This window comes from Hoplias malabaricus, chromosome 16 (assembly GCF_029633855.1).
Source record: "Hoplias malabaricus isolate fHopMal1 chromosome 16, fHopMal1.hap1, whole genome shotgun sequence".
Lineage (NCBI taxonomy): Eukaryota > Metazoa > Chordata > Actinopteri > Characiformes > Erythrinidae > Hoplias > Hoplias malabaricus.
Window position 1 is genome coordinate 6,637,992 of NC_089815.1, and position 17,039 is coordinate 6,655,030.

A 17,039-nucleotide genomic window follows, 5' to 3' on the forward strand; every position below is an offset into this window, starting at 1 on the left:
GAGAGAGAGAGAGAGAGAGAGGGAGAGAGAAAGAGAGAGAGACAGAGAGAGAGAGAAAGAGACAGAGAGAGAGAGACAGAGAGAGAGAGAGGAAGAGAGAGAAAGAGAAAGAGAACGAGAGAAAGAGAGCGAGAGAGAGAGAGAGAGAGAGAGAGAGAGAGAGAGAAAGAGGGAGAGAGAAAGAGAGAGACAGAGAGAGAGAGAAAGAGAAAGAGAGAGAGAGAGAGAGAGAGAGAGAGAGAGAGAGAGAGAGAGAAAGAGAGAGAGAGAATAATCAACCAAATACATAAATGAATTAATCAACAAATAAAAGGCTGTTATGTTCCTGTATTTACTCTCACTGCTGAAAATGATGGACTCTCAAACTTACAGGATGTTTACCCAGCATTGTACTTCCCAGCAAACAAACAAATCTCAGATCAAAAGATCAACGAGGGGAGAGTGACAGATTCAACTTTTATTTATTTATACATTTGTCTAACAGTCTAAAAGACATGCAAATGAACCTGCAGTTAAAAGGTATCTTTTCATATCTAAAGTTGCTGGATGTGGCTGAAACTGAAAGAAAACATGGCCACAACAAGAGAACGGTCAGGTGAGACGGTGGAGAGGGTTATATAACCTGTTGCAGAAGGAAATTCAACATTTATTTTGGCAAAAGGTGTTGGTTGTCTCTGGTCAGCTGTGTGAAAACTGTTTTGTGAAGGTTTTACCAAAATGGAAAGGTTATAATTGGAAAACACCAGAGGAGACCAGGACCAGAGCTGATGGAAATGTGTACCTCAACGGTGCAGTGAAAATGGTGGAAATTATTATTAAAACCCATGCAAAAGCTCCATCCTGCAAAGCTGCTCTGTCAGCCATAGTGTGAGAAAGCTGGAACCAGAATTAGTTTATTAAAGATTATATTTTATTAGTGGAGTTCATGTCTTACAGTATTCAGGCTGTCATAATTAATATTTGTTGATAGTTTAATATTTTTCTAAAACAAACAAACAAAAAATACAGTAATTCCACATGGCAACGGGTCTGGGGAATAAATTAATAGCTGAATTTATTAATTAATATAAAAACAAACTGTGCCATTGATTTACACAATTTATTCTAATTAGTTGAAGATATGTTTCACAGTATCTACATCTTTGTAGTGTAACTGTATGTAGGAGTAAACGGCTGTAGCCCGGTTGCCAAACTGAGGCAACATGAGTTGATTTAACCCACAGCAGTTTTTTTTCTTTCTATGCAAAATAAAAGCGGTGTAGACACCCTTTAAGTATGAAAATCCTTCATCTTTACCAGGGCTAATAAATCTGAGCAGGTTTGTAACGTAGTTAACGAGGATGCCGTGGACAATTTCGATGTTTATTAGACTTCGCGTTGTTTCCAGGTGGAGTGGGGGGTCAGTAAAGGTGGAGTGAAGGTGGAGTTTAGCGCTGGCTCTGGCCTCTCAGGGAGGGCTGCTCTGGGCTCTGCTGCGGCACAAGCCGCCATCTGTTGGACATCCAGAGGGTGTGTTATGATCCCCGTTCGCAGAACTGCCAAAAGGGGGGAAAGGCCTATCGATTGAACAGATAAGAGCAGAATTTAAAAAGGCCAGATGCCCGGGGTCGTGCCAAAACAGTGGCGCGTGCTTGAAGAACCGCGACGCGGGAGGGCAGATCTCGGCTGTGTGCGGTTAAGAGCGCGTGAGATATGCTTCTGCTGCTGCGGATGCTCGGGATACTCGTGGTGTGCGGCAGCGGCGCGCGGCTGGGCTCGCAGGTGGCCGCGTTGCCGCTCGCGGACTGGGGGGAAGCGGTCAGACTCCGCCATCTGTACGCGGCCAAACACGGGCTTTATCTGCACATCAGCAAAGACGGCAAAGTCGGAGGGTCGCGCGAGCAGAGCGCACACAGTGAGTATAAGCCTGGGACCATGCCCCGGTGCTCTGTCTGTGTACAGGATCTATATGTTAGTTCAGAAAGGGACATCAATGGGACGTTCAAGAAACGTTGCGCAAGGCTGGATAACGTCCACACGACGATAGAATCAAATGTTAAATGTGTGATGTACCTCCAACGCTGGGACCAAGAAGAAAACTGGACTGAGAAAATGGAAATGTGAGAACCAACGTTCCCACAACCAAAAGTGAATGTCCTGGGAACGTTTTTGGAAAAGAAAGTTGGTTGCAGATTAAAACCAGTTCTTTTAAAGTGTTCTTATTCAATTTAATAATGAAAAAGCAGAGGTAGAGTCTAGTGTCATGATACAAACCCTGAGGTACAGTGGTGCACTGATCATGATTTTTATTGCGGAATTTGTCCCAAATTCAATTTCGGCCATATTGTTTTTTATAGACGACACCCTAGAAACTTTCTTGTTATTTTTATTACCCACATAAATGTCATTACTCGTCAGTAAAATTGCCATTTTAAATCCTTTACAGAAGAAATCACTTGCCAATTTTAAAAGCATTCTACAAAAAAAGTAAAAAAAAAAAAAAGTATGCTGCCATTTATTTGTATTTCAAATGAACATTTTTCACTCCTCATGCCTTAAGGATGTTGAATCTAATGAAACAGAATCCAGAGACACTTCTCAACCAATGAATCTCAACAGTCAAAGTCCCGAACCCCTTCTGATTGGCTGAGGACTTTGCTCGTTCGTCCTATTTCTCCACCCTCCTTGCGTCTGAGCGGGAGCACTCAATGGTCCATGAGTCAATCGAAGAAGGAACATCTGAGCGCGCGTGGGAGTGACTGTGCTCAGCTGAACCTTCCTGCTTACGGGCTACAGACTGCAGTTTTAACATCCAGATTATTTGAACTTGAACTATTCCCAATCAGCTGACATTTTGTTATTGGTGAAGCAGCAGCATCCAGTTGCATTGCGAGAGTAGTTTGGCTAACGTGACCACTGTGTCTTCCTCAACAGCTCACATTGCTGACGTTATTGTATCATTAGCATTCACAGCAGCATGGTTCACAAGATGAAGTCACTATGAGCTACAATGTAAGCCTATAAACACAACAGGCTTCCGTCCAGACCTAAAGCCCCATCAGCAGTTCAGACGGACATCAACATCTGATAACTGTGAAGTGATACTGACTTGAACCAACCTTTTTTTTCCCAAGGTCTGGTGGAAATTCGCACGGTTGAAACTGGCTGTGTGGTCATCAGAGGTGTTGCAAGCTCCCGGTATCTCTGCATGGAACCGAATGGGAAGCTGTATGGATCGGTGAGTGTATCCCTTCTTAATAAACAGAACTGAAATTTAGACAAGGTTTGTAGCTAGAAGACCATGCATTTGGCTAAATATGTAAATGGAAGAATAAAATCTGAACCTTCAACTGAATGAATGTGACTAGCGCCAGTGCACAAAACGAGTAAAAGAGTATTCCAGTTGTATGTGAAGGACAGACGAGCCTTTATTTTGCAGGGGAGATTAATCTGGGGGGTTTAATCTGTATTCTCCGGCCCAAGGTTCATTCCACCCTGTGAACACTTGTCCATCATTCGGAATTGGAAAGTGTCACCAGGCTAGTTATGTCCTGAGTGACCAGAATGAACCTGGGTGCAACATCAGCGTTGACAAGAAAAGCCACAGCAATGATTTTAAAAAAGGTAAAAGGATTAAAAGGATTTTGAGGAAATTAACTACAGAAAAAAAGACAGTGACCCCGAGGTTGATAAGTGACCTCTGCGTGTGATTTGCGAATCTGTTCCGATTTATAAAGGAATTAATATTACAAAATTGTCCAAATATGCTCAGTGACGTCATATGAGCGACCTTTGTCCCCTGCTGGGTACATTTACAGAGCTAAAAGCTGAATGAAAAGAAACAGGAATAACAACCTTGGCCCTTGTATGTACAAGGCAAACAGCCATTGAAGAACCTAAAGCGAGGGCTGAACTGATTGAATAGGCCAGTGAGAGTATATAGAGCTTCCCGTGCATGTGTTTAACCAGCCCCATTCCATTTCTTCCTGTAGCACATCTATGTGAAAGACGACTGCTCGTTTCTGGAGCACATTCAACCGAACGGCTACAACGTCTACATCTCTGGCAAATACGGGACTCTCCTGAGCTTGGGTGGTGGGAAAAACCGACCCCCAAGTGCCTCCTCGCAGTTCCTGCCTATAGGCAATACATTGTTACAGAAGACAACGGACTACAACTTTAGAGAAGGGCACCCTTCTCTTGACCCAGAACGGGACCCTCACTTAGGCCTACCTCCAGACAGCATGGAGTCCTTTGGGAAGATCTCCCAAATATTCATTCAAAGCCCCAGCTTCAACAAAAGATGAGTAGAGGATTCGCTCAAAGAGTTTCTAAAGACCTGACTCGGGGGTTCAATCCAGTGGCAGGAGGCTGAATGGTACAGGCCAGGCCTAAAAGGGGAGAACAGAGGAACTCTGTTTCTCTCAGAACTCCCGGACTGTGGCAAGACGAGGATCAAGTTTCCAAAAGTCAATTTTTGCCACAGACACACAGAGACACACACACGGATCGACGACATGCTTCGAGCTCATGTTATATCACTCCAGATGTTGAAAGCTCAAATGAAATACACAACAAAGCACTATTTGAGGATCAACTGCAGCTTTGATTATTTATTTCTGATGATGAAGTTCTCTGTAGTGCTTAGTCTTAGAGTGAAATGCTTAAGTGCACCCATAACTGCACTGAGGAGAACTGTCGACAGCCACCGTTTGTAGAATGGCTTTTGTATTTGCTGTATTTATCTGTGCTGGACTCTCTATTTTTGATAGAAGGTGAAAAAAATACAAAATTTCATACAAGATTTTGTTTGATGTGTTAGCAATGTCTTGGAGGAGAGGTGTTAAATTTGTCAATGTTAATAACACATCAACACCATAAACATATAACACTGTTAATCTTTTATTACAGCCATAAATACATTTTTGTAGTTTGTTGTTATGAAAAAAAAAGCAAACTAGATATTCTATGCTTTAGCTCCCTTTCTCAGAAAGTAGCCCATCACAGTAGACTGTTTAACTAGCCCAGCTGGCAGCTGACAGCATCCAAAATGTGCTCTTTTCTGTTCACTAAATTTTACATTACAGTATTTGGATGGTTAGATGTATATTCATGCTACTTGGAGCATAATGAAGGCAAGAGGCAGCAACTCAATGTATCTAAATGTAGTGTACATGTATGTAGGAGTAAACAGATGTAGTTCTCTACAGAACAATTTTGTAAACTGCTAAAGTCAGTGGCTCAGGGCTGTGCTTTGAGTGAAATAAAAGAATTCTGAAGAAGTGCAGTTTGTTCATCTTTGTGTTGATGCAAATAATTATGATGATTTTTATTATAATCTGACACTCCAAGGTGAAACTAAAGCTTCAAACCAAACAGCTTGGCACTAAAATCTGCACAGACCCTCAACTCTGCACTGTACCTGGAACAGACGCCAGAGTATCATGTATTTTTTAAGTAATAATCAGAGGTTGTGGTTATGTTCAAATATTTAATCGAAACAATTACAGAAATATTCATGATCACATTTCTGTTATCAGCCTGAGTACTTTTATAATCCACAAAGCTGATCTCAGTTGAACATTCCTCGAAACCATTTCATAAGGAAGACTCCATTATAAAGTGTGAAAGACCGTAAATGGAGAATTACTGAATGAGTTCGGCTCAGGTGTCGGTTCGGTTCTTCACGATTCACTGAGAAGAGTCGGTTTTCCAATACCTTTAGGAAACAGCGATCTCTGCTGCGGAGCTGTTATGACACGGTTATGTTAAATTATACTCCACCTGTTTTTGTGGAGTCACTCCAACTCACTTCGCACCGGTTCTGGTATTTCACCTGCTTTCGTTTCACACTTGTGATTTGTTCCCCTTGCTCTGTGTAATGAGCACTGTTCTGATAAAACCCACTACAATTCTCCTTCAGGGTCATGTCCCTAGGATCGAATAAAAATAATCTATGTGAGTTTTACACTTATTTTTCCACAAATATTGGCGCTACCAACAAAATGATTATGTTTTGAATTATACACTAAGCCTAATATGTTTGAATGTATTTAATCTTTATTTAATTTTAATTCCTAGGTCAAAAGTGAATATGAAAAGGGTAATTCAAACATCAGTTTACACTGCCAAATTGCTAATTATATTTCAGACTGCAGTATGTTTGTATAGAGTCGATTAGGAGAGGTAATATATGGTTATGTCAGTCCAAGTGTACTATTATGAGGAAATGTAGGCACTACTAGCAGCTTTTATGCTACACACACGGTCCCTGTACATTTTGGCCATTCGCTTTTATTTTGAAATGTGAAAAGGGAAATGGGAAGCGAAGATTGGTCTGATTTTTTTGGGTTCGAAACATCGAAAGAAGTAAAAACAGTAAAATTCACAGACCACACAACAGCACTGGTTTTTATTTATGTTCCTATCATTGTTAGAAACAGATACCTTTTCAGTTTGTTGTGCTGTGGCTCCCTCTGCAGGTGATGATATGGAACAGCGGGTTTATTACATTTTCGATTGAAATCTGATGCTGAACATGGGCCACACAGTTTTGTACTAAATGCATTATTTGTGACACTTTGTGTGAATTTTCAGCTAAATACAAACAAAATATAATCCATGTATCCCAAAGCTCGGTCTTTAAGTCAGTAGAAGCTGGAGAAGAAAAAGACGTTCCCGCGCAGATCAGAATATATTTTCGTTTGAAGTAATATTACTTTAGCAATTGTACTGAAGTTGTTTTCTGAAAGAGGACCTTGATTTTTGACTAAAATAGCGATACGTAATTTTAGTTCAAGCTAAACTAACTTTACATACTGCGTGTTTTTATTTATTTTTTATCATTGTTATTTGTAAACATGGAGATGTATGGAGTTACTGTCGGGCCTGTTAGGTCTTCCACACGGAAGCTCTTCCACACGGAGGCGGTAATGCTGACTGTAAAGCTGGTGAAATGAAAGAGAAGAAGTCCCTCTAGTGTCAGTAACCAAGTTGGGAGCTAAAAGGTGGAGAAAAGTTGCTTATTTCTTTTTAAATAAAACCTAGGAATCAACTGTGAGCACACAATGGCTGTCCTGGCGCCTCCGGAGGATCTGTTCGACTCCATTCTAATGGCAGACGACAGGTAAACGGAAAAAAAGCTGAATTTCAACTAGCTTCTCACATTTCAAGGCTGTTGAAAGTAAGAAATGTTAGTTTTCATACTGTAGTCTGATAATGCTGTAAAATATACCATGACTGAATGAAAAATCAATAGTGTAACAGCCGTGTCCTCTGTTAATTATTTCCTCAGGCTAGCACTAGCACTATTAGCCTGTGAAAATAGCTGCCTCGGCTTTCAGCTCGATTTAACTATCAGTATAAACTCATTTTAAATAAAATAAATACGAGAACATTGTTTGTTTTTAACCAAAGCATTGTCACCGAGTCTGTTTCTCTGGCTGTAGGTTTCATGTTGAAGGATACCGTGAGGGTTTTGAGGAGGGGACCCGACAGGGGACGGTTGAGGGCAGAAACCACGGGAAGTTACACGGAGCCAAACTCTCCGCTGAGGTACGCGATATTTAATGGAAAACATCGCATTCTGTTTCTTCAAATATTTCTGATAAAGTGACATGTTAAGACATGTAGTACGCAGTATTGAGTTGTCACTTCTTTCGTGGTTTATCCTGAAGCTAAATAAATAAATAAGCCCTATCTTCTGAGCTGAATAATGTTTAACGGTGGTGTTGTTGAGTAGCGGTAAGTTTTTCCTGAAAGATATGTCCGTTATTTCAGGTTTCCTTTTATCACGGCTTTGCGCTCACATGGAAGTACCTCCTTCAAAACAGTGAGGATGTGAAAGCAAGGTAGACCTTTAGTTTGTGGTCCAGAAAACATTGATTTGCAACATTTCAGTGAGATATACAATGTAAGTTCTCTTCAAACATGATCCTTCTCCCAGGAAACGGTTAAAAGCCGTGGAGTCTTTGGCTGGATTGATCCAGAAGTTTCCGTACGAAGACCCACAGTACGAAAACCTCCAGGAGGACATGGAAAGAGTGAGGGCCAAGTTTAGACAGGTGGAGAAAACTATTTTTTTCTTATATTTACAAATATAATGAAGCAGAATTTCAGTACTGTAGTTTGTATGTTTGAAAGAGAACCAATGCTTTTGTATTTACTCTTAAAATACAGTTGCTATCCTCTGTATTTATTTATTTAGGAGAAGTTACCAAACACCTACAGTTTAGTTCTTTAAGCTCCGCACATTGGAAATGAACACTTCAACACCTAATCTACCTTGAATGAGTTTTATGAGTACATAATGTTCACTTTCCCATGAGGCAATATGAACAGTGACAGTAGACAGTGTGAGTCAGTAGTTCACACTTCAGAGAAGCAAAACAATTTAGATTAGTTATTTGCTGTCTGCTTTTCTGCATGTCGTTTAAAAAAAAATAATAAAAAAAAATGAATAGAGTTAGAGATAAATGCTGTGGTGTGAGAGAGAGAGACTGGCACTGTCACCGTTTTAGCTCCTGCTGAATATTCATATGTGACGTGAATACATTATTTTTCTCATAGTGTATGTAGGTCCCCGTGACTTTATATTTAGATATTAAATAAAGTAATAGATTAAACCAATCTCAGCACTTCCCACTTCATTTAAAAAATTAAACAGGTGCTAATAGCCCCACAAATATTACAGACCAATCCACACCCCTCTTCATCCTTGCTTTGTTTTGTTTTAACACATGTTTGTAATTGTACAGAGAGGTATAAAGGACAAGGAAGGCTGAAATATCGGTTATCAGCTTCCTCCATTTTCTCACACTAAGTTTAGCTTGGGGCTTGTGTCGTTACGTAGCCCATACCACGTGGCTTTTGATTGGCCAACGAAACGTACTTCTTATTTGCATAAAGGTGAAGAAATCTCAATTTTTTGCCGCATACTTCAGATGTATTCATGCCGCTACCACTATTATTCCAGAGTATCCACGTATGTTTAACTGTCAGGATTACCATTTTATATTTCACCTAATTTAATTACCACTATCATCATCATCATGGAAGCTCAAATTAATAGCCAATAAAATGTTCTGATTTTTTTAGGTATGTTCTTTAGTGAATGTGGCGGCAGACTTCCGGGAATACATCGGTGGATCCACAGGAATGTCATTCTGAAAGGGTGTAGACTTCTTCGAACCTGCCGTGGAAGGCTCACACCACCTCAGAGGCACGTTTCAAGGGAGTAAACACGGAAATGGGCATCTGCTCCACAGCCAGTGGTGGTGACAAGCTAGAAACAGTGGAGACCTAAAGGAAAACAGTGAAGATGTTTTGAGGTTTTAGGAGTGAACTGTGAGGTACACAGCTTTGGTGTTGATGTGTAGATGTAAAAGAGTCGAGGGAACCTCAGGTGGTTGTGTTTTTTGGGAGTGCTGTGGAAGAAGACTAGATGCTTGATGGTGTGCAGATTGATTTGAGACAGGGCTGTGTTTCCCTCTGTCTGTAAACCCGATGTTTGACTTCATTTATAAGTCAACCCATGGACGCCATCTTGTGGTGTAGTGGAAGAATGGCGCTCCGGACTTTGCTGCCTGGCGCCCTCTGCTGGGACAAGTAGAAGTTGCAGAGGTAGAAGTAAAAGAACATATGGTCAGTGAAGAATATAAGGCTGACAGACCAGGGCTTAATGTCCTGCAGTTTTCTTATACGTTTTTACACGTATTTACCATGTTACCATGGACACTTTTCAAATTATTAATGCAGTCTTTAAAGTCTATTCATTTGGAATTAAAGTAACAATAGGTAGGATTTGGGTTTTCAGCTCCTGTCTCTCGCCCTCAGCACTGTACTGAAATCAATGGGGGGTGGTGTCCTAACCTCCACCAAAAGTTACATAGTGCAGTTTCTGCAGTGCTGAGCCCAGACTAGCAGCAACAGAGGCTCCACCCTCAGTGGAGCATCACAATGATTCAGAAGCTGTAATTTTAAGGCAAAATATTACATAGTGTTCCTTTAACTAATAATAAATCTTGTGTGTAATACAGGACAGGTCTTTTGACTGACATCTCTATTGTATGTGGATTACAGCTTGTACCGTGAGTGATAGTTGATTGACGGTGTGACTCTGCAATAAAGATCTCTTACATTGAGGGACCATTTTTAGGTTGTGTTTGATCTTCTTTCCCACAATTCCTTTTCTCTCTCTCTCTCTCTGTTTTTTTGAACACTGCTGTGGGAGCAACTTTCAAAGATGTCTAACATTTCAGAAGAAGTGCCGCCACACCAGAGATAACCTGTTCTGTCGTTGAGTGCCTCATGATATAATCAGAAGCCTTGCATTAGTTACCTCACCCCCTCCTCCCACCCACCTCAGAGGAGGAGCGTGATTTTGCGAGCCATAATGCGAATGCTTACACCTGCTGTTGGCACAAATCCCAGTTACCTTTTGTTAGTTTTGGTTAACCAAGCCCGGGCCCCCTGAAATTCCTCCGCTGGGTCCCGCTCTCAATACCATTTCACGGGTGGTCAGCAAAGTCTCCTGACAGATAGCGTTCGGCCCCTCTCCTGGGCCCAGTGTGGGGACGGCCTCTGTGGCCTCAACAATGCGGCGGTGGGGCCCTCGTGAGAGGGCAGGGGCTGTGGGACGCGCTGCTGTTTTGTTCTCCTCCCCCCCCCACCTCCCTCTCTCTCTCTCTCTCTCTCTCTCTCTCTCTCTCTCTCTCTCCCAACAATCCGAAGGTGCAGCTCAGGATTCAGGCGGCCGGGAGTTGGCAGGGAATGAGAGGGGTGGTGCTGGACGTGGCAGCTGGTCTCCGCTCTGGGCAGCAGCAGGTGAACACAGGCTCGCTGGCGGCACCTTCAGAGCGCTGACAGATAAAACCCTGCTCTTCCCCGAAGGCCTTGAATCAGCCGCTGCGAGGCCCTGCCGGGACTCTGCTCGCCGAGCTCCTGCGTGACCTGGCTTTGTGGGTTCTTGTACGGTCTGTGGGTAAAAGCTTGGACGTTCTGTTCAAGTGACACCTCGGGTGGACTTTCTGAGTGAAAATAAGTTGAAACCAGTATTTATCAAAATGGCTATTTTTACTCTGTGAAACAAACTGATTTATTCGTGTAAAAACATTTTATAGAATATTTAAAAACAGAGTTCCCCACATGTTTAATCCTGAATGTGTTGGGGTCAGTTTAATGTGAATTATTAGTGTATAACAATATACGCTTATTTTTATTGGACATTTCTACTTCCTGTAAACATGTTTGAAGATCTTAGCGAGGACAGACTATGAGAATAATGACTTGTATAGATCATGTGTGCGTTAATTTAAGGATCTGGAACTGGCCAACCCACAAACAGCAGAGAACCAAGTAACAGCTAAAATCCAGAGCTTCTGCTTCTCTGTCCTCGCATCTGGGCTCTCGCTCTGAACTGAGCTGTGGCTAGGGATGGCCAACTCACTGAAAAATAATCCAAATCGCCATTCAGATCTTCCAGTTGACGTAATCTTGTCTGTATTGATGATGTCAATTTTTAATTTTTTTTTAATTCTGTCATGTCCCCAATGTGTGTTCATGTACTGTCCCTTTAAAACCACACTTCCACGCTGTATTCAAGTGATTCTGCCACATGAAAGCAACACGGAGGAGAACCTAAACGCTGAGGCCGATCAAGCAACTCATCCAGCTCGTGCCAAAGAAAAACACAGCGTCTGTGGTTTGATGTGTTTTGCTTTGACTTTAATTGAGACGACCAAAGAACCAAAAGAAGTCAAAACAATGAGAAAAAACAGTCTGTGACCAAAGCACAATCCCACTGCAAATACGAACAGTGCTCAAAAAACAAGAGAGGAACAAGCTCCCAGCAACATTAGGAAAAAATATCCCAGCTTTAGGACTGGAGTCACTGAACTGTGAGGGTCAAAATATACAAAAACAAAACAATTGTTCATTAATCATAATCGTAACGTACAATAAATCATCAAATTGATTTGAGCACATATCCACCCCCCAGCATTAGATGTGGTTCATTATCATTTAAAGGAACAGGTGCAGAAGCCGACCGTTCTGAACAGGGCTAATTAGACAAGGGGAGAATGCAGCTGTAGGGTTTAATCCTTGTGGTATGTTGAGCAAAGCATCCGCCCACCGCACGCAACGGCTGTTTACTCACCTCAGCGGCTAGCGTCGCCTCAGCGTAGTTTTCCCATTTTATTACAATTTTAATTATAACGTAGTTAATTATTACTTACCATGAATTAGTTAAATAGATGGGAGACAGCTTTATGTAGACCGCTCACTAGGTTTTGGGACAGACCCATTAAGACCCAGAGCTGTGTTCACGTCTGAAAAAGGGGTAGACTTGGATTTGTGTTTGATTCGCACATTGATGGCTTGTACACAAATCCACATCCTTTCTAAACCAACGTGTCGAGTTGTGTTCTCACAGTGAACGGATGGACAGAAACATTCCTGGATTGCTTCAGGTCTGTTGCGAGGACTAGATTTTCTTGGCTCTGTCAGGTGTTGTGTGTCCGATGGTGGGCAGGTCCGGTGGTCTACCTGGTCTTTCATGGTTCTTAAGGGCCCTGTTTTCTTCATATTTTTGAATACATTTTGAGGTCCAGTTTCAGACACTGAACTGAACTGAACTGTCCCTTTCCGTGCTCCAGTGTTTTTGGCTGGAAATATGGGACGCTTTGACTTGGGGCCAGCATCTGTTTCATCATCTGTGTTTTACAAGTATTGATTATGTATGAGCCTTCGCCAGAGTTAGTTTGGCGTGTGTATGGTGTGTGTGTGTGACTAATTCGAAATGCAGAACAGTAGAGCATGAACATGAGAGAGAGGGAGGGGGTAGAGAGAAAGAGAGAGAGAGAGAGGGCTGAAAGAAAGCTGGAGGAGCAATGTTTCTTTGGTTTCCTTTCAGCTGGCGGAGCAGAGTGGTTGGGGCCAGCGAAAGGGAGGGAGGGAGGCCGAGAAAATGAAGGAGGACGCTGGAAGGTTTCAGAAAATGTTCAGGAATTTCAGGAGCAGGTGGCGAGTGGTGACATGAAAGGAGGACGTGACAAATGCAACCGACGGGCACTCCAGAAAAAAAAAAATCCCCCTGGCTGAATGGTGGCATAGTATCTCCCTTTTTTTGCCTTGGTGCCTCATACCCCCCACCCTCTCACACACACACACACACACACACACATACATAAGCTCCAATCTCAGCATTGGGCCACTTGCTTGCCTGCATAGTTCATGATGTGGATGATAAATGCGCAATTCCTATTCACAGCACAGACAAGAAAGGTTCTGCCACTTCATTGTGTTGAAGGGGTTGAGGGGTGTGTGTGTTGGGTGGGGTGGGGTTGGGGGGTGTGTCAGAGTGCCTCTGAGGCTGCTTTACTCTGCGATAACGCTTATTACACTTATTAAGGCCTATATAACAGGCTAGTTTTATGTTAACATTATGATATCTGTTAAAACTCACTTTCTTCTGAAGTCAAGGGTATTAACAGGTACCTGGGCCGTCTTGGCTGCAGTAACAGCTGTAAACTTGGCGTAGAAACATTGGTCAGGTCCGGTTCTGATACTGGAGTGAGGTGGGGGTTTATACCCCTCACTGGGCATAGTGATCTTAGCACCTTGACCTTACAATGACCTTAAAGCACCTTAGTTATATTGGAAGTCTACAGACGTTTAGATATCTACTGTACACTGCAGTATTATCCAAAGATTGGTATTGATTGGTCAGTCAGCACTTTGTTAGTGGAAAGTGCCCAGTGTGCGATAATGCTATTAATTTATTGTGTTTTGACAGCTCCCTGCGCTGTGGAATGCGGCAGATTTGGCGTCCGCACAGTAACGGCCTTAAAAAGCCTTGAGGGAAACCCTGCTCTATAAATTTCTCTGAACCAGTGGATGTTGGTTTACACCCTGAGTCTATCGGCGGTTCTGGGCTGTAATCGTCTCAGATTTGTCGTAAGATCAAACCCTGTTTGGACACTGTAAGGACGTAAGGGTAAGATCAAGCACATTTTAGGTGCAAAGTACCTCATGGAACATGGAGTGGTTTGCTCACTCACTCACACATACTTCTGTAGTCACACACACACATATACACACTTACCTGTACTCACTCTCTTACATATGTGCTCATATGCTGCCTAGACACAGACTACGTAGACAGCTGGTTAAGTCCACAGCATTGTAACGGTCATCTCTCCTCATGAGACAGATAAGAGACTCTAGTTAGAGAGTGATTACATCACGGCTTGTTCCCACCCACCGTATGGGACCATTCTAGTAGGTCCGGCCTAGAAGAGGCATTTTCGCTGACTCCTACTGTTGAAGACACACATGCATGAGTAGGAACTATTGTTCCAGCCATGTTTCACACAAAGAACTTAACTTACACCGTCTGTTAGTTCAGCCATATTTCACATTCCAGTTTGTGAACTAAATTCCACCGACATAAACTGGTCCGCAAACCACAAAAATGAGTTCCCAGCTGGAACCAAAGAACAGTAGGTTCTTCAGCATGAACCGTAGCTGAATAATAGGAAATAAGACAGGAACACCCTCCGTTTGTGTGTGTTTCTGGGGCTGTGTTTGGCACGACACCATGCACGTTGGCCAGAGCCTCAGCTCGGCGTTGGCTAGTTTACAAGCTCAGGAGGATGCCTGAAGGTTTCCTCAAGGTTTTCCTGTTTTTGAAATGCCAGAAACACCTCTGTGACATTGGCTATATGGCTAATGGCAGTCTGGCAAAACTGCATTGCATCGGTGTCAGCACAGTGGATTCTAATCTTAATTATTATTATTATTTTTTAATTTTTTATTATAATTTTTAGCTCTGGGATAAGAGCGCTACATCTTAAAAAGTGATGGCTCAAGGGTTCTTTAGTAAGTAAGTGTCTATATATAAAACCCTGAGCACTTGAAGAACCTGTTTAAATGGTTCTCTGCATCATGAAGGGGGTTCTTCAGATTGATGGAGAATGTGCTGAAGAGGGTTCTATAAAGCACCTTTTAGAAATGGTTCTTCTACTGTACCAACCCAGTCACTGTAACAAAAGACAAACCATTTTTGGTGCCATATAGAACATGCCTCTAAATGGTGCTTTATAGAACCATCTATAGCACATTCTCCATCAATCTGAAGAACCCCTTCATGATGCAAAGAAACATTTAAACAGGCAAATATATTCTTAAAGTGTTCAGGTTCTACGTAGAACTTTTTCCTAACTAAAGAACCTTTGAAGGACGATCATTTTTTAAGTGTGTATTGGGACAGGGTTCTTGATTCTGGATGAGAAAAAGGGACAGGGCCTTGTAGACTTTGAGACAGATTTTTCAGGGGCACACTCCAAATGAAGTGTTATGAATGCCTGCTTTTGTATCACTGGCAAGCGACCCAAGCCACAAATGTCAGTATTTCCTCCTTTAAAAATGATGATAACTGTTTAATTATCTTAGTTTGATGTAGTTTCACTGCATTATGTCCCATTTACTTCATAACAAACATAAAACATTGCTAGTAGTTTGCCCATGTCTCTGTAGTCAGTAAATTTCCAGTTCCACCTTAAGTGTTACAGTAGCCGCAGGTACTAGAATGTAATTGTGTTTCAACATTTAAAAACACTATTTTAATCACTGCACCCTGTGGCTCAGTTCTAAAAGAAAAGATAGAATTAATTCATTCATTATCTGTAAGCGCTTATCCAGTTCAGGGTCGCGGGGGGTCCAGAGCCTACCTGGAATCATTGGGCGCAAGGCGGGAATACACCCTGGAGGGGGCGCCAGTCCTTCACAGGGCAACACAGACACACACATTCACTCACACACTCACACCTACGGACACTTTTGAGTCACCAATCCACCTACCAACGTGTGTTTTTGGAGCGTGGGAGGAAACCGGAGCACCCGGAGGAAACCCACGCAGACACAGGGAGAACACACCACACTCCTCACAGACAGTCACCCGGAGCAGGAATCGAACCCACAACCTCCAGGTCCCTGGAGCTGTGTGACTGCGACACTACCTGCTGCACCACCGTGCCGCCTAGATAGGATTCAAAAACAATAAAATATGTGTAAATGAGCAATGGGTTTCACCCTCTGTGCGTTGTTTTGATCTGACACCAGCTGAGATCACGGATAGACTGTGAAACATCATCTAAGAAGTTATAACACTTTCTACCTCTGAGCATGTGTAACACCTGATAGACAAGGCCTTGTTAACAGAATGGAACGTTCCGGAACAGTATTATATTCTACAATCCCAGCCTGTTCTTACAACAACAGCATACCTAGAAACATGAGGTATCGTGATCAGACTTAAGATGGTTTCACTTGATCTTTCTGGGGTTTTTTTTGCAGCGTACCTGGGCCAGACATCTCTCTTGTGTTCTCTTGGTGAGTGTGTGTACACTTTGTTGTGAAGTGTCAGAGTTGAAGCTCCGGCTCCAGGCGCCAGGCCTGCTGTGCAACTCGCACTTTCTGAACAGCCTTTCGCTTCTGCTTTGCCGGAATGTGGGAAGCAATGTTGCTCTCTCCTCCGAAACCACGAACACTGGGATGCCAAAAGCCCAAAGACACAGAATTATCGCAAACCTCAGACAGTGGTGCAACTGTGTGAAATAGTCTGAGTTCCTTTTTCCCTTTTGCCTTTTCTTTGCTGGACCTCACAGGCCTGTTCTAGGCCTGATCTAAACACGACATGAAAGACTGTCTGCAGGGCCTGGGGCTGACTGGTGTCAGATAATAAAAGAGGGATAACACCCTGCTGAGATATTGGGATGGACTAGGATTATTCTCTTATGGTGCATGGGATCGGATCGGCTCAGCACGGCTCGACACTCTTTTAGCTGGTCGTTTTTCCACTAGCCTAGCTCCCACATGAAATGGAGCCGGTGTCGCCGCAATCTCTAATGAGAAACGTGGGCTTTGAAAACCACAACAACTCTGGCTGTAGATTAAGACATTGTTTACTCATTGTGTATTTGCGTGTTGTTTTTTGTGTTTTGGACTCCGTGCCCCGGTTCTCACAGTTCATTTCTCCTTGTTGCATGTTCAGCTCCTGC

At 42.6% G+C, this 17,039-nt stretch overlaps 2 protein-coding genes across 3 annotated transcripts; both read left to right on the plus strand.

The window, feature by feature from the left end:
* The first annotated feature begins 1,551 nt into the window (after window positions 1–1,551).
* On the plus strand, window positions 1,552–5,177 carry fgf19 (fibroblast growth factor 19). The gene is made up of 3 exons (XM_066648268.1): window positions 1,552–1,894; window positions 3,114–3,217; window positions 3,972–5,177. Exons 1-3 carry the CDS (start codon window positions 1,693–1,695, stop codon window positions 4,284–4,286), a joined length of 621 nt encoding a protein of 206 aa, XP_066504365.1. The 5' UTR covers window positions 1,552–1,692; the 3' UTR covers window positions 4,287–5,177.
* A 660-nt stretch (window positions 5,178–5,837) lies between these two features.
* On the plus strand, window positions 5,838–10,104 carry lto1 (LTO1 maturation factor of ABCE1). 2 transcript variants are annotated; one of them, XM_066647899.1, is made up of 6 exons: window positions 5,838–5,937; window positions 7,027–7,105; window positions 7,428–7,533; window positions 7,759–7,829; window positions 7,925–8,042; window positions 9,076–10,104. In XM_066647899.1, exons 2-6 carry the CDS (start codon window positions 7,047–7,049, stop codon window positions 9,145–9,147), a joined length of 426 nt encoding a protein of 141 aa, XP_066503996.1. In that variant the 5' UTR covers window positions 5,838–5,937; window positions 7,027–7,046; the 3' UTR covers window positions 9,148–10,104. The 2 variants fall into 2 exon arrangements, with proteins under 2 accessions (XP_066503996.1, XP_066503995.1); XM_066647898.1 differs by lacking the exon at window positions 5,838–5,937 and having other exon boundaries at window positions 6,507–7,105.
* The last annotated feature ends 6,935 nt before the right edge of the window (window positions 10,105–17,039 follow it).